This window comes from Colius striatus, chromosome 2, assembly GCF_028858725.1.
Source record: "Colius striatus isolate bColStr4 chromosome 2, bColStr4.1.hap1, whole genome shotgun sequence".
Taxonomy (NCBI): Eukaryota; Metazoa; Chordata; class Aves; order Coliiformes; family Coliidae; genus Colius; species Colius striatus.
Window position 1 is genome coordinate 56684591 of NC_084760.1, and position 23162 is coordinate 56707752.

Consider the following 23162-nt stretch of genomic DNA (forward strand, 5'->3'; position numbering starts at 1 on the left):
ATTATCTCAGTTTTCTTAGGTTCTCATATGAGTATTTGTATGTATCTTGTCTGGGGCTTGAATTATAAGCTCTTTGGAGGTAAAGGCTCATTTTCTTCTACATATAGGATAGGAGGCACCTGACTGGAGACAGGGAGACTCGCATATTCACAAAATAAAAATGTGTGCAAAATAAACAGCAATTGCACTAGATGGATTCTCTGCCAGCACTGGAAGTGCTGCCTTCAGAAGAACAGTCATGTGCAAGAAAATACTACGCACAAGCCTGCTAGTAGGATCACTGCACAGAAGGGCTCAGTGCCAATACTCTCGCTCTCTTGTACACTGCATCAGGAAAACATTTTAAAATCTAAGAGTATATTTGAACAGATACTTTGAAAATGTTACTAATGGCATTCCTGAAATTTGAGACACTATTTAAAATTATAAATAGCATCTGAATTTAAAGAGGTAGCAAAGTTATTAATTTTCCTTACTGTAGCTGTTTATATGTCAGCTAAACTGATCTAAGCCTAGCAGTTCAATTTACTGCTGCTGTTTTTCATTTTTGAGATCAAAGTCTTGGTGTTTTAAGCCTATAAGATTGGCCGATGCATGTGTATTGAAAAAGAATGAAAGGAAGAAATGGAAAGCTTGCTATCTGAACCTTTCTTCTCCCATTAGGGCCACGTTCAGACAGTGCTGTACAACAGTGTAACTAGTTTCCTGTATCAAATAGTTGTCACGAAAGGACTCAGCTTTAAGGAAACACCCTTGCTCCCTTTCTTGTGACCTCAGTTGGGAGTGTAAGACTTGGTTGTAGACAAGATCCTGATAAACGTTTGGTCAAAGCTGTTATGCCAAAAAGCAAAGGAAATGGACAAAAATTGAAAAAATGGTAGTTCAGTTCCTACGCATGGAACAGATGTAAAACTCACAAGAGTGAATTAGTTGGTTTGTTCTATGAAAGAGTTGTGGAGTGTGTTTTTGGGTTTTGTTTCTGGTTTTTTTTCCCCCAAAGCCTTGAGAGCTTGTTCTAATGTTACTTCTTTGAACTGCTGCCTGACATGAAGAAGCAACTCTTGATTCTTGGCCTCTTATCTCTGCCTTATCAAACCTGTGATGTTCATAACAGTGTTCTTTCTTTACTTCTGTCAGGAGATATGCATCACATGGAGGAAAGGCTTGAGTGCTTGGCCTAAGAAACACAACCTTTTTGCAATGCAGTTGTTATATAAACTGTTTCTTGTTTGACCTGCTCAAGAGTTTCTGAAACTCATTGCTCTAGAACTAGTAGGAATCTGTACCTGGACAGATACTGTGATAGAGCAGATCTCTATAGTTCTTATTTCCTGCCCTTTTAGATGAGATTTTAACGTTGACTAGCAGATATCTTCATGGCAACACATCACTGCAATCTGCCGTGTGCCTGAACTGCTGCAAGTGTGGTGATTTTTCTGTGTTCTCCCTCTTTGTTCGTAGTTGTTCATTCCCACCGGCTTACTTTTGCTTATCTTGATGCTTTGGTGTCACATTGGGAGCTGGATCAAAGCAGAGTTCCAGTGAGATGCAAGATTTGTTTGGTTTGTTGTTGCTTCTTTTCAGCTGATACAGGAGAAGGAATGGGTTGCTGATGAGGAGACGGCAGCTGTTTTGGCACAAGCATGTATTTATTTTGAAATAAAGTGACTATGTTAGCCATAGCTAGAGATTGTAATTCATGTGGTCAATCAGTTGCATGGTTAATTTGTCCGTGTTATTATATAGCTAGCATTCCACTAAGCCAGCAAAAATCATGTTACGGTTTTTGTAGCTTCAGGCTCTCACATTATTTTTAATTTGCAGTCAGTATTTATATTTGCAGTCAGTATTGCTATCATGTCACATCAAGCAGTGCTTTTTGTTGAAGTTGCCTGCCAGTTTTGAAAGGTCTTTTTCTGGGAGGTGAGGAAAATGATAGTTTCAATAGTTGTCAGTAAAGACGCTAGCTAAGAAAATGGAAAATGTTAGCCTCAAAGGTCAGTGTTTCAGAAAGCTGAGAACCAAAGGGTTAGTATGAGAAGTTGTGTAATCTTTCTATTTCCAAGGAGACTGACCTCTAGATGGCATAGAAGTTTGTGTATATATCCATCTTCTCAATTAGCATCAACTGAAATGGAAGTCATAAAATAAATGGAAAAATGTTTGTGTGAGGAAAAACATACTTGAAAAAAACAGTAATGTTTGGATTTTTTTCAGATATAGTTTATCCTCTTTGCTGGACTCTAATATATTTTAAATTATATGTAGATAGCATTTCTGTGTCCTCGTTCTGACAATTTCATGCACTAACACTGAAGCAAATCATTAATTTCTTTCAGAAAAGCAGAGAAAGAAGGAAATAATGATCTGAAAGACTGATGTAATTGCCCTGTGTTCCTATTTCTTAAGCACACTGATGTCACACTGCATCTGAGTTTGAGTAAGTTTAGGGTTTTGTTTTGTGGCAACTAGTTCCAAGGAAAATAAGGTTCATAAAAACACACAGGAACATACTTTTCTTTGCCTTCTTAACGTATATTCAGACATTATTGAACAACAGTGAAGTCAAATGGCCCATTCAAAATGTAGAAACTATTTGCTATTTCAGTTTTGAGGAAGGTACTGGCAGAGGTGGTGGGTGGAAATAAAAAAACCTAAGAACTCCAAACCTGATAATGAAGTGGACAGTTCCCATTTGTTTACTTCAGTTAGTCATGGCCATTCATGGTAACAAATGCATTTCTTGGTTTATGTGATTATAGCCTCATCCTGTATTACAGTAATTTCTAAGTAATATATTTGCAGTAGAAACAGAGCCTTCAATGAATTTGTGTAAGATTTTCACCAAAAAAACCCCTCCAAACCAGACACACTAAACTTATGATTGAAATTATGGTGTTATTTTGTTTAAGAAAGAAGCTTTAACTAGCAGCTTCTCAGCTCTGTTACTTGGATTTGTACTTTTTTTAACATTCATGTTGTAACTCGTGTCTGAATACTGCAACTAATAAAAGCTTTCAGGTTGTAGAACACTTAATTGTGGCAACAAGCTCCACCTTTGACTGAGGCATAAGAAATACTGAGTGATACTTGCTATACAACGTGATGCTTGCTATGATCTGTCTTCACAGCAACAGGTCAGTGTGACACACATTGTTGAAAAACCTAAATTCTAAAGTTGGGCAGGAGGAAAAAAAATGATCAGAAGATACTGGGCAGGAGAGTGGCTGGAATTTTAAGCTATGTTGTGCATGTGGATTTCTAAAGTATAGTGGAAACAGATTGATGCTCTGTGTTTGGTTAGCAATAAATATGCTATTATTTCGGTTCCTCAGAGTGGGATTTTTTTCTTTTATTTTTCTTAGGAGAATTCATCGGGGAAGCAGAGATTCAGGGTAGTCTGCTTCCTTTGGTTTAACATCTGGGCCAGAGAAAGGGTACCAGTTAACATTTTTTGTTACTTTTGTTTTGTATACTATCTTTGCCTTGGACATTAGTGTGTTGTTGTGTAAAAAGTAATTTTGTTTATAATCCACATAGTACAGCTTTATTGTGTTGTTCCCCTACCAACAAATTTCATTTGTTGTTCTTTCCTGGTTTTGTGCTGCCTACTTCTGTCTTCAGTAACTTATTTCATTGACAGGAAGCATGTTACAAGTGCAGTTTTCTTCTGTGTGAGGTATTCTGCTGTGTGCCTTAACAAAAATGTCATCTTGTACCTATAGAAAGCACTAAGTCCTACTTGCATGAGATACAGGGCGTCAGAATTTAACCCATTTTAATATTACAGTCTTTGAGTCTGCTTGATTTGAAGAAAATGTGTGTCCTAACACTTAGTGTACATACGTTTGGTTTTTTTTACAAAGATAATCAGGAGCAGGAATGTTACTGTGTTGTAATAGGAAGAAAATATGTCACTTTCTTGATGCTGCTTCACTTATTTGCACTTTAGGCTTCTGATCAGGCAAAGGATCCAGGAGGGTGGAAATGCTGTTTTATGGGCAATGAGAAAATTATTAATTCTTTTGAGTGTTAAATCCCATTGCTTATCTGTAGATGTAGATTGGCATAAAGAGGTAAGCTGAAGCAATGCTTGAGTAATGTCATTCGTCCACTATTCAAGGTAAAATACTTAGTGCTGGACAGACAGAGGTACATCACTTTATACAAGTGAAGTTATTACTGTTGCATGCTGCTGCAGTGTGAAAAAAGGCATTTGCTCTCTACATGTGAAGTTAAAGACAACCACAAAAATATGGGTCAGTGAGGGTTATTAAAATACTCAGCTTGAGTCATTGTGTCAATTACGTTTCTAATGTGAAACATTAAAAGCAGGAAACCAAATAATGTCTCCATGTGTAGAACTTGAGAAATTGCATTAAGGGTAGCAGACAGAGTCATTTCTTGGTCGTGTATCAGAGATCATATCAGCTTTGTGTTAGCATTCAGGTAGTGATGGATGCAGCAATTGCATATATAAATAATAATTTTGGCTTCCACTCCCCGGGAAATACTTGTATTAGAGCACCACTTTAGACTCTTAACTAGGCCAAGGCAGCACACCAGCAGTCAGTATGTCTGAGCAGAGGACATGGCAACTGATGGGAGTGAGGACTTCGGAAATACACTTTGGGGGCTTTCCCTAGGACATAGTTTCCTGAGCAGCAGCCTCAGAGCACAGATGTGTCTGTGGGGTGGTGGTGAAGCAGCTCTGGACAGAAATACAACCAAAAAGTCTGGGTTTTTTAGCTGGTTGAATTCCTCAGTCCCATCCATTAGCTGATATAAAGTCAGGGCAGTGCCAGGTATGGGCTTCAACTGTAGCTGGTAGACAGGGCTCAACAGTCACTTGAGAGATGTGCCTTCCTGTCTTTCAGACTGAGGTGTTTTGCTACCAAATGCAGCAGAAGTGAAGGTGCTATGGGAGCCTAGATGTGCCCATGTCTAACATGGCTTCTAGTTTTTACTTCTCTTAGGCATGATCCAGGTAGCAGGTGTCTTTCATCAGATAAGCACCTGCAATGTGCCTCTATTGCTTCTACAAACACAACAGCTGCCATAGCTTTCAAAAAAAGAATAGGAGGTTGTCCAACTTCCTCTGGAGGAAGACATGATGATGAAGGTACCTGTTTGATTCAGTGATTTAAAACCCAAGGAGTGGAAATAATAGATCCTTTGTCAATTTAAGGAGCTTGGCTTGTAGTTTTTGCCATTAGGTGTGGTCTGTAGTGAGTGGGCTGTTTGGCACGGCCTCGGCTAGTCCTTGCACAATTGCGACCAAAAGGAAGCACCTGACTTCCAGGCTGTAGTTGTGGCCCTTGGTTGAGGCCCTTGCTCTTGGTCACTTTTCCCAGGACTATTTCTGATGTAAATGTCATAACGTTCTCTGGGCTCTGTAGAGACCTTTCAGAAGACCAAGTACCCTCTTGTGATAGCCTTGGCAGTGAAGTTTATAAGGCTGAGATTCACTGCACTGAAAACTGGCTACTGATTTTTAGGTGATTTCACATGTGTATGACGTTTGAGCCATATAGTAAATTTGGGAAGCTGTTCCTATGCTTAAAACCACCTAATTGTGCTTTGTTTGATTGTGACCTTTCCTAGATTTAGCAATTAGTTCTGTATTTTGTCTCCTTGCCAAAGAACAAGTTATCTTCCACAATTTCTTGTATTTTTAAAACAGACCCTTCAAAAGATGTTAGACCTTCTGCTGGGCAGCTGCTCTCTTAATTGAAGGACAGTGGTTTTAAAACGGGCTGTCCAGTTGGGTCAGGGCCCAACTTGCAAATATGTGGTGTTCTCTCATTTGTACAGATCCAGTGTCCATCTTGCCAATTTGTCTGGTGTTTCAAGTGCCACTCTCCCTGGCATGAAGGCGTTAACTGCAAAGAATACAAGAAGGGAGACAAGCTGTTGCGTCACTGGGCCAACGAAATCGAACACGGGCAGAGGAATGCCCAGAAGTGTCCAAAATGCAAGGTGAGCTGTTCTCCCTCGGCTTGCAGGTAGTGGCTTCAAACTGTATGAATGTGTATTTAAAGTATTCATAGCTTGTGATCAGCATTGGAAATGGAACTCACACTTGCTGTGAAAATCCTTTTCCCATTGAGGGAAAACAGGTCAGATGTCTTACTTGATGGTTCCTGCACTGGTTCTGCGTGTAAAAAAAAATATGGAAATTGTGAAGAGGAGGCTTTGCTGTGTGGTCATAATGAATGTGTGTTACTGGATAAAGTATTGTTAAAATAAATCTTTAAAGAAGTGTAAAGCTTTAGAGAAATATGATACTGTTGGTCAAAGTTTTCCAAAGAGCTCGAGTGAATTACGTTTCTGAGTAAGGCAGAGAGTACTCTGTCAGTAAGTTAGCTAAGAGAGACTTACAGATTTGGCAAAACTAGAAGTTTTTTAGTATTTCTCAAGTCTTTCTCATGAATTAGTTTAATTTTCAATACTGAAGTACCCTCCCCCACCCCAAAAAATGTCATTTAGCACTTCTAGGATAAGAAATATTTCTTACTACTCAAATGAGATTCAACATATCTGCACACCCCTTTCCTAGTTTCCCTTAATGAAGGTGACAGTTATGTATATTCACTATTTTTTAGGCAGCACTTATCTCCAGCTAGCAAAAGTAGCAAGTCAGAGGGCATCATGGTAGTGGGAGACTGTCCTTTTCCTTTTGTTTCTGTGCGTTTTTTTGAAAGGGAGTACCTAATCTCAGTCTATCTATTTCTCTATGTCTGCTTCATGGCGAGAACAAAGTAACAAAACTGGAACATTTGATAGGAAGTGAGTACCCAATGGGAAAATTTACTTCTAAATGTCTGAAAAATAGTTTTGTCACACTTTGAGCCTTACCATGTGCAAATAAGAGAATGTTTATCAGTTTACTAAGTATCTTGTTTTGGTCTTGGGGAAAGAAATGCCTGTGATGCCATAGCTTGAAATTAAAAGATTTCAAAACACTAAGAAAAATTCCAAAAGGTCTGAAATCAGCAGTCAGTTGTTTACCCTTCCTCCCCCTCACACATGACATTTTAACAGAGTTTTAAAAGCTTGGTGTTTGGTAAGAGTTGATAGATTTGAGCCAGTTCTAAAAATGTTCCCTTTCTGGGAAGTCTTAGAGTAAAATCCTTAAAACTTTATTCTTTCTGGAGGGGGAAGTGGTATGTCTTTTCTTTTAATTCTCTGACCTGTGTCCAGATTCAGATTTTATGACAATATGAATGCTGTAGCTATTGAACGAAGTTGTCCAGAAAAAAGAAGAAAATGCACTAAGGAAAAAAAAGCAAGGTGAAGAGGGTTGCTAGCTGGAAAGGGAAACAAACTAAAACTGTTAACCCTAATGTCTTTATCCTTAAGCTTTTAATCTACCAAGCTGCCAAATATACGACTTTTCACTTTTTTTGAAAGAGGGTGGACACTTGAAACTTAGGCAGTTTAAGTCAACAGTTTTGAAGCTTGAAGTAAGTTGCATGACTTTGACTATTAATTTCAAAAAGACATTGGGTTTCTTTCTTAATGAAGAGAAAATAACGCGTCCTGTGTGGTGGAAGGCAAAATGGAAAGTTATGGAACCACCACGGAAAAAGAATTTTCTTTTCTGTCCTTTCTGATAATGTGGTATTATAAGTGAGTATTGAAGACAGAGTTCAACCTTTTTCTTAAACTGTATTGTTACCCTCACTCCTGACATTTTCTCTTCAGAAGTGAAAGAATTTCTTCCTGCCTACAATTTCCAAAATGTTTATATCAACACATTGTTTTAAAATCAGATCTGCAACTAGCAAATAATCAAAGGAACCACTTAACCAGTGGTTAGCAGTACTGTTCTAGTTGGCTACTGACTAGTTATAAAAAATGTTTTATGCAGCATCCGCCATTAAAGTGTTAATAGATGTCTGAGCACATGGGGATAAACACACCAACAGTTAACAGTTTGGAGTCAGAGGGATTGAAGCTAATATTTTCTCCACTCTCCAGCCATCCTGCCAAAACTCTCCATAAAACAATGTTGAATCAGATGACTATCGTATTTCCAAGTAAAACAGAGAAAAGAGTGGCAATCGGTAACATCCTGTTAGGATTATCCTTGTTCTAGATCCACATAGGCAATGTTTCAGGTGACAGATTTTGATAGATGCACGTATTCTACTTAGAAGAAAGTCTTTCACATTTTGGTTAGAAATTTGTAGTAGCCGAAATTGACAAATAGATTGAGGAAAAGTAAGGATTAGATTGTGTCAATTTACTAGTATTCAATCTTTGCACTATAACTGAATCTAACAGAAATTAAAAGTAGAAACTTCAACAGAGGTTATATATCTTTACTGAGGTAACCTGTAAAGTTACTGGTAACTTCCGAAGTGGGATTGCAGTATAAACGGTGAACGTATTTTACAGATGCCTTCTGGAGGTAATACACCTGGGCACTTATACACACAGACTGTTTCTGTAAGTAGCTGCATGGCACAGACATAGAGTGCACAATTATCCTATCTGGGTGTGCAGGTGAGAAAGCAGAGCACTCTTACTGTGTTGTCTGTATAGGCAGATCGTTAGGCAAGTATTCACAGGTCTTTCAGTGGTTTTAACTGCTTTGAAAGAGCATAATCTTTTGTAGTGTAAATACTAGCAGGCACTGTTAAATAAGCTTAAACTTGAGTATTTTTCCCTGTAATTGGACACAATTTAGTGCATCTAGTAGGAATAGTTTATATTTACCTGATCTTTCTAAGATATGCTTACAGATTCATGTTGTGACTATACATCAATATGGAAATACCACAGAATGCTACTTCTTGAAAATCTGTATCTTAGTTTTGACATTTTACTTTCAGTAGAGCCTTTTCGAAATTTATTACACATTGTCTTGAAAAACTCAGCATATGCCGCTTTTCTCAACTACAACTGTCTAAAAAGTGCTGGTCTTGTTCCTGAGGGAACTGACTAATGAGTGTAAATTTGCTGCATATTATTAGATACCTTTTTGTAAAATCTATAACTTTGTCTTTCCTCACTGCTGTTTTATGGTTTTATTTTTTTAAAATTTCTTGTGACAACATGTTTGTAGCAAAATGCCTTTTTTCCACAAGTGTTTTTACAGTACGCCAAGCCGAGGAAGTACTTCATGTTGATGTTATCTTACCACAGATTTCAAATACATGGGCTGAGGAAACACTAAACAGCAGCTTTAACTTAGAAATCTTCAAACAGCAGCAGAAGCTTAAGTAATCAAGGATACAGTTGGCAATCAAGGAGTATATGCTTCTTATCCAGGTTCACAGTTCTGATTAATATGACTGTTATCAGGGGACATACCTTTTGAAAGTGCTCTAAAATTAGTTATCAGCATCTGGAGGGAGGAGAGTCCTTGCTTGTATACGAAGGGATAAAGCTGAACACCATGTTTTCTTTGGAAGGGGTGGTGGAGAGACAACTACTCTCATCCATAGATCTCTTGGAAACTATTTCCCTGGAAAACTTTGGTCAGATTGCATGTAACATGCACAGAGGGTAAGGTTAGGGTCTGAAATAATAGTCACTGGGCTACTTCAGTTGTTTCCTTAAGGCTGAGCTCTGTGTGCTTTGCCATTGGTGTGTAATTTTCACCCCTTTTATTCTAGGAGCTTTTCTTGGGTTCCTGAGTGACTAAAGCATTCCCCATAAGGTGAAGGTACATCTTTGGATTTGAGCAGCCTCTGGGTGGAGGATAAAGCCAGTAATACTGACTGGATACTTGGAGACAGAAACTGGGCTTACAAGTTGTGCTGTCTCACCTTGCCTCTTCCTTCCCCACCATGCTACTGGGGAGCCTGCAGTTACAAGGCATTGAAACTCCTGGTGCCTCAGCTAACTATAGCAAGCTGCATTCCAGGCCTCATGCATTCCCCCAGCTGCCTGCTTCCTGTTGTGGCGTTGCCAACAGGAACGCAGGAACTCTCCTGTGATATCTGACCCATTGGTGATTGCTTTCCCAACCTATAGATTTGTAATCCATCTCTGTCAGTGGATTATCCTGAGGGGAGGGAGGCATGCCCATGTGAGCCAGAGCTGAAGTTGATCTGGTGAGATGTCTTGAAAGCACTCTGACTGAATCATACAAAGTTCATCTGGCATTGTCAGTCTGTGTGTCTATGATAGCATGTCCAAGCCCCACATCTATAGTTGAGGTTTTCTTAGTTCCTTCTCTAAATGAAGTCTCTTTTCGCAGAAGTATTGCTGGTGGAAAACATCACTTCTTTAATATGTATAAAATACCAATTTCAGTAACTGTTTTAGTGAGCAATATTTCCCAGATCCAACCTGATCAGCACCAGAGAAAAAACGTACTTGATCCTCTCAGGAATTTTGGATACCCCATGAATCACAAGGCTCTCTTGAGGTGAGAGGCTTCAGTTACACCTGAGCTTTCAGTGTCTCTAGTGCTTGCAGGGCCACTGAGTGATGCTTTGTCTTATCTATACCTCCCTGCAAAATATCTACATCTACATGTATTTAAGAATTTCAGGAGTCATTGATTCATCTGATCATAAGCTTTGACAAATGAAGTTCCAATTGGATGCAAGAGAAAAAAAAAATCCCCAGTGAGAGTGGTGAAACATGGGACATGTTGCTCAAAGAGACTGTGACATACCCATACTTGAAAATTTTAAAAATCTAGTGGAATGAGGCCAAAAGCAATTTGATCTGACTTTGAAGTTAGCCCATCTTGGAGCTACGGGTTAAAATAGATAACCTTCCAATGTCACTTTCAGACTCAATTATTAGGTAATTTTATTTGCCATTCTGCTGTAGAGTTAAGTTCTTGGGACAAATGGAGCAGGGAGAGGGGGTCTTCAGCAATTTTATGAGCTAGGAAAAGTGCTTATCACCCTGTTAGTTGTATTTTTAGTTGACAAGATTTAGAAGTAGCTATGTAATCATAGTGAAATACTCAGCCCCAGGATTACCCTGTCTTGTAAGACTCTCAAAACAATTAACTAAGATAAAATCTGTACCAAATCTGTGCAAAGTAGGTAAATGTGCCAGTTTGCAGAAGAATACATGGAAGTACAAGAATGGAGCTATCTATGCAGATAATCAATAGAAAGATGGATGCAGAACCTAAGCTTTATGCTATACTGTGAGCATTAGGAAAGCTTGGTGTAATTATTTTATATGGTTTGTGGAATCTTTCTTTTTATTACAAAAAAATAAGAGATCCTATACCTTTCTTGAATCATCCACTGTAACAGCAGAGAGCCTTTCTGGTGTTTATTGGAAGACACAAATAAATTTGTGAACGTAATGGGAAAGGGAGTGGGATCACAGGTTGCAAACGAGGGAAACCCATCCATGGTGAGGTCAAACAGAGTTGATAACTATATTTATTGTGCTACTTTAATTTTTAATGTGGTTTGTTGTAGATGTGTAGACTTCAGTAATAAAAACTTTTTTCTGTAACGGCAGGAGTCACTTTGATTCTTGTAGAGTGTTTGCACAAAGGAGGAGGATTATATAAAAGATCATGTATGGAAATCTGGAAACAACTCGTAACTTGTATTTGCTACTCTGAAACATGCTGTAGGAAACTGTTATTATTGTCTTAGGACAGCTGCAATATTAATAGGAATGTAGAGTAAAAGCAGGAGGTTGCTTGTGGTAACTTTTCATCCTATACGTGGGCCGCACTGGGTATTGCCTGCTTTCCTGTCCTTAGGGAGGGGGGAAAAATAATCCTCTTTTTTTTCTGTTTTTTTCCCCAATCATACAGATCCACATCCAGAGAACAGAAGGATGTGACCACATGACCTGTTCACAGTGTAACACTAATTTCTGTTACCGTTGTGGGGAGAGATACCGCCAGCTCCGCTTCTTTGGAGATCACACATCAAACCTCAGTATCTTTGGATGCAAATACCGCTACCTCCCCGAGAGACCACATTTAAGGAGATTAGTGCGAGGCTCTGTCTGTGGTAAGTGGATAAGTGATCCTTGTGGAGAGCTGCACGATGAGGTGATTGAGGGGGAGTGTCAATAAGAGTTAACTAAAAGCCTAGTGGTTTAAAGTATTGTATGTGCAGCCTGTTTTCTAGTTATGTAAAAGACAGTTTATTAAATACATTTAAATATATAGCATTTGCACTCCCTGGACTGTGTATCAATGAGCATTGTGTCCCTTCTGACAGCTTCTATTTCTATTTTTTTGGGGTGATCATTATTCTGTAAGTACACAGGAAGAAATGGATCAAAATGGGAGATTTTTTTTTTTTAAAGAACCTCTATGTCAAGGATCCATTTGAATTAAGCATCGTTTATATTTGACCCTGATCTAGGTTTAAAAATCTAAACTACTCAGGACAGTAGGAGTACATTTATCTCTTAATTGGTAGCTTTCGTTCAGGTAAAATCCAGTTTAAACCAAAATAAAACAATATACATCACTTTCTGTAACAGAAATATGCCTATATTTGCACTCTTGACTTGCTTTTTGAACCAGGTCTTAATCTATTTTTCTTGTGCTTCTATAGATTGTTCTCTGATGTGGTATCTTACATATACATTTAAGTTCAGCCATTGTAGTGAGTTCACGGCATCCATAGCTATCTGTAACATTGTAGGAAATTATTGTTATTAATTGTCAAAAACTGGGGACTCACTGAGGAAAACTGGACTTTTTGTACTTTGAACTCAGACATAGAAATTGGAGATGACTTGGAATTCACCTAGGATGAGGAAATGCTTTGAAATTATCAATTGGTGATATTCAGTGTAGAGATAAATATAAGAGCCTGAAAGTGTGGAAATAGAAGTCATCAGACCTGCAGTGAAAACAATACTCCTGAGCCAAACATTTTGAGTTAGAAAACTGGGTGATTTCCATTTTGCAGTAACATAAGAGCTGGCACACAAACTGAGAGGCCTGGCAATAAGAATGCCGATCTCGCTGCTTTGCAACGTTGTGAGAGACTTGCAGACCTGTAATGCTTATTGAACAAATGGCAAGTCATCTAGGCTCATTAGAATCATAGAATGGTAGGGGCTGGAAGGGACCTTTAGAGATCATCTAGTAACCCCCTTGCAGAAGCAGGTCCACCTAGATCAGGTTGCATAGGAACATGTCCAGGCGAGTCTTGAAGACTTCCAAGGAAGGAGACTCCACAACTTCCCTGGGCAGCCTGTGCCACTGCTCCGTCAGTAAAATAGTTTTTTCTTAAATTTAGATGGAACTTTTTGTGTTCCAGCTTCATCCCATTACCCCTTGTCCTCTTGCTAGATACCATAAAAAAAAGGATGCCCGAGCCTCCTGATGTCTACCCTTTAGATATTTGTAAATATTAATGACATCCACCCTCAATCTCCTTGTCTCTAGACTGAACAGCCCCAGTTCCCACAGTCTTTCCTCATATGAAAGATGCTCTATACCCTTGATCATCTTGGTGGCCAGCAGTTCCCTGTCCCTCTTGAGCTGAGCAGCCCAGAACTGGACACAGGACTCCAGATGAGGCCTCACCAGGGCAGAGGAGAGAGGGAGAAGAACCTCCCTCGACCTGCTGGCCACACTCTTCTTGATACATCCCAGGATGCCATTGGCCTTCTTGGCCACGAGGGCACATTGCTGGCTCATATTTAGTTTATTATCAATCAGGACTCCCAGGTCTCTCTCTGCAGAGCTGCTCTTCAGCAGTTCGACCCCCAGCCTGTACTGGTGCATGGGGTTGTTCCTTCCCAGATGCAGGACTCTGCACTTGTCCTTGTTGAACCTCATGAGGTTCCTCTCGGCCCAACTCTCAAGCCGGTTGAGATCCTGCTGAATGGCAGCACAACCTTCTGGGGAATGAGCCAGTCCTCCCAGTTTGGTGTCATCAGCCAACTTGCTGAGGGTACACTCTGTCCCCTCATCCAGATCATTGATGAAGAGGTAGAATAAGACTGGTCCTGGAACTGATGTCTGTGGAACTCCACTGGCCACAGGCCTCCAACTTGACTCTGTTGATCACCACCCTCTGGGTTTTGTTATTCAGCCAGCTATCGTTCCACCTCACTGTCCACTCATGCAAGCCACACTGCCTGAGCTTTTCTATGAGAATGTTATAGGAGACGGTGTCAAAAGCCTTGCTGAAGTCAAGGTAGATGACATCCAGTACTCTCTCCTCATCTAGCCAGCCAGTTATACTCTCATAGAAAGCTATCAGTTTGGTCAAGTGGGATTTCCCCTTGGTGAATCTGTTTTGACTCCCCCTTATAAACATCTTTTCCTTTATATGTTTAGTGATATCATTCAGGATTAGTTTGACCTCAGGAACATGCAAGACTTTAGAACAAACTATGAGAGAGGTGAATTAAAGAAAGAAATAAATAGGGAATTCGATGAAAATTCAAAATTATTTGGATGTGCCTACTCTGATATGTTTTGTAGAAGTTAATTCCAGTGCCATGAGGAGATCTAGTCTAGAGTGAAGTCTGCACTAGACCACACAGGTATAAACTGTTCATGAATAAGCTTAGGCTTAAAATTCAAGAACCATTTTAAAGTGTTTAGTAACGTTTCAGAAGAGCTTCTAGTAAAAGCCCCAGTGTCAAACAATATAAGCTATTTTGAAATGAATCTTGGTGTATTTGATGGGATTAGTATTTGTGATTACAAGGGGCTGTATTCTGAGACATTACAATGTCTGTCCTGTGCTCACATGCAGAATTGCAGGTAACCTTTATTACAAAATTAAACCTTATATGTTCAATAGAGAGACAAATATAAAATAAGTGGGTTATTACAACATAGATCTGAAAAAAAACCACTTTTTTTGTTTTGCAGTGGTTTACAAGTAAGATATCTAAATATACAGTTGGCATGTTTTAATGCAACTTGAAAAGTCCAAAATACAAGTGCATCTACTACATGTGCTTAATTCTTAAAATTATTTCCCGTTTGTTTGTTGATCTAGGAAACAATAATACACAACCTTTTCCTTTGTAAAATAAACAGCTTTTATTAAAAAGAAAGAAAATTAGTTTATTTACAGTGACTTGGAGACTGAAATGTAGAAGTGTATATATGAGTTAAAGTTCAGTGATGAAGGTGTATATGTTGATATTTATTTGAAAATGTGTAAGATATTTTAATTTCATTTCCTGTGTGCAAGTTCACTTGTGGTTTGGTCTGGCTCCCAGAACTACATCTGTAGGGTGTTGTTTCTCACAGCAATAATCATTCGAATGGAGATAGAGCTATCTGAACCTGCTAGCACATGTAGTAAGGCACTCATTTTTACAGCAGTTTGCAGATTCAAAGAATTCTGCATAGATACTCCACATCTCTGTCATCTCTAAAACTCTAGATTTTTATGTCAATCCTGATGCACTTTACAAGTAACTACCAAACCATTCCAGAGCCCTAGCAGAGCTCATGCATAAAAATCAAACCCAAGCTTCAACAGTTTACATTAGATTGGAATTCAGCTCGCTACTCTTCCTCCATTGGATTAGATTTTGGCTATGATTGGCAGATGTGAGCCACTCTAGATTTTTGTATTTTTTTCCACACAAGTGTTATGTGTATTTTAAAACATTGCATTATTGTAAGACTAGATCTTCTGATATTTTTCTTTCAAGACAGTGTATTCCCAAACTGTAGTACTGTGTAAATTTGTTTTGTGGATTCTACCATCTTGGATGGTGGAAATTTGTCAAGATAAACTATCTTTGTAAAACTGCAGCAGAATTGATCTGTGTCAGTTAATTGGGTGTGTGTAAAGGTCTACCGAGTGAGTTTTTCCTCAGCAGTACTCAGTTAGAAATACAATCTCACTCCCTGCCTGTTTCTTGTAATCATTGATTTAGACACTTCCTTAAGTAAAGTTTGTATTCATAACTTTAATTAGTTTTATTACTTAGTAGCTGTCAATAGACATATCCTTCAACAATTTATCCAGTTTTTCAGCCTTTGTTTCCACATCATTGCTGGTAGGGGCTGTAGGATTTCTCTCTGTGTTGTATGAAGAAAGTACTTCAGTTCCGTTGGTGAGGTTTTTTTATTGACTCCTAGTAACTTCATTAGTTATGTCTGTTACCATGAAATTGAGTAAATGGCAATAGCTTTCTTACTTTCTTATATCTTTTTGTTTTATAGCCCTTCATCAGAATCTTCTTTGCATGATCTTTGACTGTTGCTTTGAATTGATATTTTGGTTTGAGCTGAAGCTTCTTACTCTTAATCATTTGAGTTGAAAACTCAAAAATGGTTCATTCCAGTTAGGGTTCCTTCTTGGATTCACATGTCCTGGTATCTAGAACTGTAAAAGTAAATACATTAAAGCTTTATCAGGCAAGATGGGAGCATTTTCATCAGTTACTGTACCAGCCTGGATTTTGGTTCTGTTCTGAGAGTCAGCAGAAGATGTTAGAAAGAGGAGATGCTAGCAGAGGGATAGGCCACTAAAAGGACAGTCCCTGAATTTTAGTAACGTGTAACCAAGAAGTAAAGGTTGGATTTCCTATAGAAAAATGCCTCTGCTAATTAGCTGAGTAGTGGAAATGGAGAGAACATTATCTTGGCTGTCAGTGGGAGATTGGTGAGGTATTTATAGGTACATTTTTTTCTGTGAGGTTTTTTTTACTTTCTTGCTGTGGAGGAGAAATACTTAAGTAAAAGGTGATTCTGTAGCCATGTGCAGTGAAGGCTTTTTGGCTTGTTTCTACTAAATCTGGGTGGATGGGATGTGTAGAAAGGAAAGAACACTTCATGGCAGGCTGGCATGCTGTCATGGTTTCTATTGAGAAGCAAGTGTTTGTGCCTACAATCACAAACTGTTCTGTAGTAAAAATAAGGGAAAAGCATTTATGGCAGCATAAATTTAACCATACTGTTCTTCATGAACCAATGGGTTTATAAAGGTAATAGAAATCACAGAGATAAGAAAATAACCTGGGAGCAGAAATGGTGTCTGAATTTGATGACATTTCTCTGCCTTTCTTAGACAGCATACTTTTTAGAGAAACTTTGTCCTGTGACCAGTACAATAAGGTGAAATTGCTTTTATCCTTTGGTCCCAGTGGACTTAAATATTTCATTCTCATAGTAATTATTTGGCTAAGTGGTTGAAGGCAGAACATTTGCTTATAAATGGAGTTAGTGATGAATTGCACAGAAAGGAAAAACACATTCAACAGTCTCAGATGCCCTTATGATGCCACTTAAGTACCACCTGAATTCAATTGAGTGAATTACATTTAAAATCAGTTGGTAGGTACTTCATGGATACCTAACAGGACACAACATATAATGATGCTGTTAAAAGTAAATTAAATTTTTGAAATGGTAACCAGCATTTCAAATAGAATTCTGAAAGCAGCATGTTTTCAGATCTGACATGCACTTCGTCTTGGGACAGGAGCGCAAGATTCACTTTATGCATGCATGACTCTGAGCACTGCAGAAAGAAGCATGCGTTTCTAGGACCCATTTCTTCATTTTGCAGAAAAACATCATTCTCTCACGTTACAAGTAGTACAACCCCTATGAGACACCTGCAAATACGGTTATTACATTAACATAAATGTCTTTGTGTTGAGTAACAGTACAGAAATTTTTTATGTTAATTTGAGCAGAATTGTAAAAAGAATTCTCTTTAGAGACTTGTTCAGTTTACAGCCATTTCTTTTTTAGGTTAGCCTTAAAAACTAGCTTTAAAGATTACCAAACTGACTATCATAACCTACTGCTTGGTTTACCACGTGGATTAGTGACTCAAGATATTATTATCTATAAGGCAAGTTTTACAGTTGCTCTCTCTGCTGGCAGTCTCAAATAAAGAGACATAGAACAGTAGATCTTTGGTGGGAAACTTAGTGCCTGCGATACCGGTGATAAACATCCTTAATCGCAGTAGCATTTTTTAGTGTGTCATGATTACCTCTCTCATTAAGAGCCTCACAATCCTTCATGCTGTTACAACTGGTGTGTGCCAAACTGGAACTGAATATAAAGTAATGTTCAATTCAGACATGTAAAACAGACCATTTTGTAATTCTTTAATACAGTGCTTTAAAAAAATGACTGGAGTAAAAGGTAATTGCTGCTGTTTATACTCCTTACTGATGGTGAACAAGTCTTGTCCATCTTGTGTTAACTTGTTCCTTGATTTTAGTTTATGAAAGTAAAGAAAGCTAAAGAATTTAAATGTGGGAGATATAGACGACTAGGTGGGTTTAGCCTGTAGAAAGAATTCATGGGTAACCAAAAGAAGATGTTGTCCCGTGACTATGAAAGGTTATTTTATCCTGTCTTGGAACTGTGCATTACTCATAATGTCATATTCACAGGCAGAAGGAAAAAGCTTTATTCCAGCTCTGAGTTAGTCAAGTGCAAGTAAACAAGTTGATAAACTGAATTCACTTAGGAACTATTCTTTGTGTCTGCAAAGAAATTACTTCAGTTATAAAAGCTAGCTTAGTCCTTTCTGCAGACTCTGTTTCTGTGTACTTAGTCTCCAGCTCAGTGATTGAAGGTTTCCATAATTTTGTTACCAAATGTCACTTTTTAATAATTTTAATTACATGATTATTAATAAAGACAGTTAATACCTTAAAATAACCTTTTATAAGCTTTACTTTTAGATTGTTAAAGGCTCTGGTAATGTTTTTAAGTGGTTTTAATCACTCATTTTTTGAGTTTTCTTGATATTTGCCCTCACTATTCTTTGTTTCTCTTGTCTACGCTTGAATACTTTATTTGACAACTTCTGTGTTTCTAGAGTACAACGCAGTGGAGTCGCAAAAAGGCCTACCATTAAGATGCCTAGCAACTGGAGTAACACCAATATTTGCTAACTCTTTTTCTTCTAGGAATTGTTTCCCACCCACTTCTGTGAAATTTAAAAGCTATCTTAGCATGAAAAGGATCTGTTCATTTAACTGCTGTAAATATTTCCAAAGTATCTCATTTTTCCTTCAGACTGCGCAAATTAGTGGCTCAGGTTATGGAGTGATTTACATCATTATTGAATCAAGTAATCCATTTTGCTGAAATCTGATACAAGTGACTTGAGAGAAAGAAGGGCAGGGAAAGAGAGAAGTAACAAACTCCCTTTTCCTCCCTTTTTAGAGGTGAGCTTTCAAACACATGCTTAACTTAGAAAATTGCTGAACTTCAAATCCTTGGTTAGGCTGCTGGTGTACCAGTAAAAATGCTGCATTTTCAAACAGCTGAGACTTCTGACAACTTTGATCCAACCTCTCAGAAAACACAGCCAGGAAGATGCAGCCAATGAGTTGAAAGCATGCAGCACGAGAAACATCTCTTGGATTCAAAGTGCAGTTTCAACTTCAGTGTCTCTGAAGGAGTCCTACCTTCCCTCCATGCATTTCTACAGATCACGAACTCATCAGAAGTAAACAATGAGCACACTTTATTTCTTCTTAGTCTTATGCTGTAGCCAATGTGCTGCACAAACTCACTGCCATACTCATGTAGGAGCAGTAACATATCCTTTTAAATGTCAGTCTGAAATAGACTTGACAGTGGTTTGATTGACACGTGAATCACAACTGTACATAAGGACTTCACCATAGCCTTTTAAAGCAAGCAGAAGCGTGTTTAGAGGTGATGGATTTGTCACCTTGAGCTAACCTAAACTCTCCAAGATGCTGGCTAGCTTGGCATCTCGCCAGGGTGGCTGTGGTAGGATTCTGGAGAAGCTAAATGATAGTAGCTTTATAGCTATCACATTCCTGTCGATGCCTGAGGGATTTCAGAATGGAAACAGAAGTAAATGCAAGCTAACTGTTAAGGTACAAAATGAGCTATGCTCAGAGAGTTATGGTGGATGAAGAGGGCAGAGAGAAATGTGTGCAGGGAGCTGGCTGAGTGATGATAGCTCCTAGTTGGATTTGTGGGATGGACTTACAAGTAGGAATCCTGATAAAGTGTTAAAGAAATAGCCAGCTTTTGAGAAACTGATATTGAAGTTGTTATGGATGGGCTTGTAAAGGGAAAAAAAGAATACATCCTTTAAAATGTTTAATGAATTTTGCATTTCAGCTGGGAAACTACTCATTACACCTGTAATACTGGTTCTGGGACTGGCACTGGGAGCCGTAGCTGTTGTAATAGGTAAGAGTTGTTTTTGCAAGGTAGTCGAATTCTGATTATTCCAGTGACTTTCTGAATGACATCTCAGTATTTTCATCTCACAAATGGACAAAGTACAAATTTTGTACCTGTCATTTTAGTATAAAGGACATGAATTCTTTCCAAAAGAATTGTCTTTAGGATCCTTTTTTTTTCTTACTTGCATTTTTAGGCCTATTAGCTTTATATTTTTTCCTCAATTATTTGGTTTTCTGAACCAAAATCTTTACTAATTCAACTATGCTAGTGAAAAGGCCAGAGTAATTTAAACATAGTTCTAGGGACTGATGGTCTCGGACCCTCCCCTTAGTCACACTGGTGGATCACAATTCTAAGATCTTGGCTACGTGCATGACAAGATTTCTGGGGCACAAGGCATAGTCCCAAGAGCCTTCCAGATTGAAGATGTAACAATAACAACAAAGCAGCAAATTGGGATGAGTCAGTCTCAAAATCAAATTCAGTGCATAGGCTGTCAAATTGGATTCCATCACAAAAAAACAATACTGTGAACTCATTTGATAAGTATCAAAGCTCTGTTAACATTGTTGTTTAATGTAGATGTACTTATTTTAACAGATCTGTTATTTTCCTGACTTAGATGAGTTCTCCCACAGAAATTAGATAAGCTCTAACAATAAACAGATATTTTTCGTCAATTAACTGCATATTTACTCACTTCACAACTCTTCACCAAACTACTTACTCCATTGAAAATTTGCAGTGTATGCTCAGCACTGAAACATATTGGGATGTGGCACCTTTATTTTCATGTGCTGAAGACAAAGGATACCAGAATAGTTATATTAATAAGATGATATGTAACAAATCAGCATATCATAGAACCAAAATACCATTACAGGTTTTCCAGGTGACATCTGGCCAAATAAGGAATGTTGCTAATAATTTCAGTGTTTAGGCTAAGAATACTTCTCTTTTTCCTTTTTCATGTTCTGAGTTGGATTCACTGCAGGTAGATATCGATTTTAAATATTTGGTTTTTTAATGTGATTTTTATGCCAAAAATATAGGCAATAGGGATTTGTTAATAAAGCTTATTTTGCTCAGCAAACTAGGATAATGTATACTGGAAAAAGTCCACTCTTTCACTTACATTAAAAATCACGAGGATTTTTCAGTAATACAATAGCAATAATTGCCATTATACCCAGTATACCATTGAAGTCCCGTCTTGGGTATGGCCAGATAAGATACAATCAAGAAGAGCAGTATGAGCAGTTCCAAGAACATTGATTATTTGTAGGAAGGTTTTGGTTTTGAAGTAATTACAGAAATATTTACTGCCATCACAACTGTTGAAGTAATCTCAGTATCATAGCTGAAAAAAATTTTTTTTTATAATTTACAAGGCTGTGAAGCAAAACAAGAACCTTAGTTGACTGTAGTAGTCTTTTGTATCTCGTTATTCTAGTGATGTTGGGAAAACAAATCTTTCACCATTTCAGTTAGCTGATGGCAAGAGAAAGGAGGAAATGCTTCTCATTTGGGTTTGAGGATGTACCTCTTACAATTAACTTTTTCACTTGAATAAATCTGATTATTTATTTTTCCTTTTACAATTTCCTTTCTCTCAAGACTTTTAGGAATAAATAGTTCCCTGCCCAGGCAAGGATAAACATTTAGTGTTACCTCACAATGGAGGCAGATATTTGTAATAATAAACAGTAGTGTTTAAAAAAAAGTAACACTATAACATGTTGCCTCTATTGCATGTGAAACTGTTTGAAAATTAGTTTAGTTAAGCGAGCCTTGGATTTAGATCTATGGATTGCTAAAGTTTTAAGTTTGTGTCTTATGTAAAGCAACATGGTTCAGGAATTAATTTTTCAAAGACAGGAGTAGGATTAGCAGGGATTTTGTTGTAAAGCAAAGAAAGCATAGCTGAACTCATTACTGGTTTTCTGCTTGTCCAAATGCCTTATCTAAATTACCTTAAAACATCAAAAACTGCATCAGAGTACTCTACATCTATTGAAAGAACACAGTGCACACACAAATGATTGCAATTAATTACGATTTTCTTCTTCTTTTCTTCTTTTGACAGGTTTATTTGTGTTCCCTGTCTATTGCCTTTGTAAAAAGCAGAGGAAAAGGTCACGGACAGGTATGCCCTGGTAAGGATGGACCTTACTCACCTGAACTGAGCTGATCTTTCAAGGGCAACAGAGCAATACAATGCTGATAACAGCATCAAAGCCACCGCCCTGGAAGAAGAATGGGGGTTCTCCTGCCATCTTCCCTCAGCCGAAAACACTACTGCAGACGAGAAAAGCCTCTTTGCTCTGGTGCACTCTGAACAAGATGGACCCCCTGACTGCTGCTTTTTAAATGTTTTGGGGTCTGTTTTTTTAACTTTTACTTTGGAGGTTTTTTCCCAGTCTAAGTTTCTGAAGTAGACAATCAAAGTCTGTATTGTAGCCACAACTCTACTACCGATTTGAGCTGTGAAGAAAGCATTTAACTGCTAACATGTGCTCCGTTAAAAACTTCAGTGTCGGCCTTTAAGTGGGAAATGCTTAGAAGTGTTTGGACTCTTACTGTATCCTGAGCATACTACTTTTGGTATTAAAAAGTACTTCTGTAAATAACTTCCATCACACAGCGTTCTGTTCAGCATACCAAAACCTCGTCACATGCCAGAGCACGACAGCTGGTTATCTTCTGAGACCTCCTGCTAGTGGGCAAGTGTAGATTGCCACCGCCAAACTGCCGTGCCTCAGAGTGAAACATCCTTAGTATTGAAGCTCTGTGATACTTAACCAATATCCGCTTTGGTTTCACTTCAGTATTTAATTTATGCCGCCTATTTATATTGATTGGGGCCGGAAGGGTGACAGATTTGTTAGAAGAGTACAGCATTTTGAAACTCTCCCTGTACAGGAAAATTTTGGAAGATTTAGATAACAAAAAATGTCAATGCCCTGTTCTATCCCAAGATATCCCTGAATTGTGTTTTGCAGGGAGGCTAGCAACCTGCTCTTTGTTCTGACTTGGCATATAATACACATGCTATGTGGCAGTTGTGTGAAGA

The 23162-nt window shown here is 38.2% G+C and overlaps 1 protein-coding gene across 3 annotated transcripts in view; it reads left to right on the top strand.

Annotated features, from left to right (window-relative positions):
* RNF217 (ring finger protein 217) overlaps positions 1 to 22826 on the top strand; it is a 56993-nt gene extending 34167 nt beyond the window's left edge. For 2 of the 3 annotated variants that reach the window (XM_061991012.1, XM_061991014.1), the window contains 4 exons: positions 5815 to 5979; positions 11756 to 11957; positions 20021 to 20092; positions 22176 to 22826. In XM_061991012.1, coding sequence (XP_061846996.1) covers positions 5815 to 5979; positions 11756 to 11957; positions 20021 to 20092; positions 22176 to 22249 — 513 coding nt within the window. In that variant the 3' untranslated portion in view covers positions 22250 to 22826. The remainder of the gene's footprint in view (positions 1 to 5814; positions 5980 to 11755; positions 11958 to 20020; positions 20093 to 22175) is intronic. The other variant, XM_061991013.1, reaches the window with a different exon arrangement.
* The last annotated feature ends 336 nt before the right edge of the window (positions 22827 to 23162 follow it).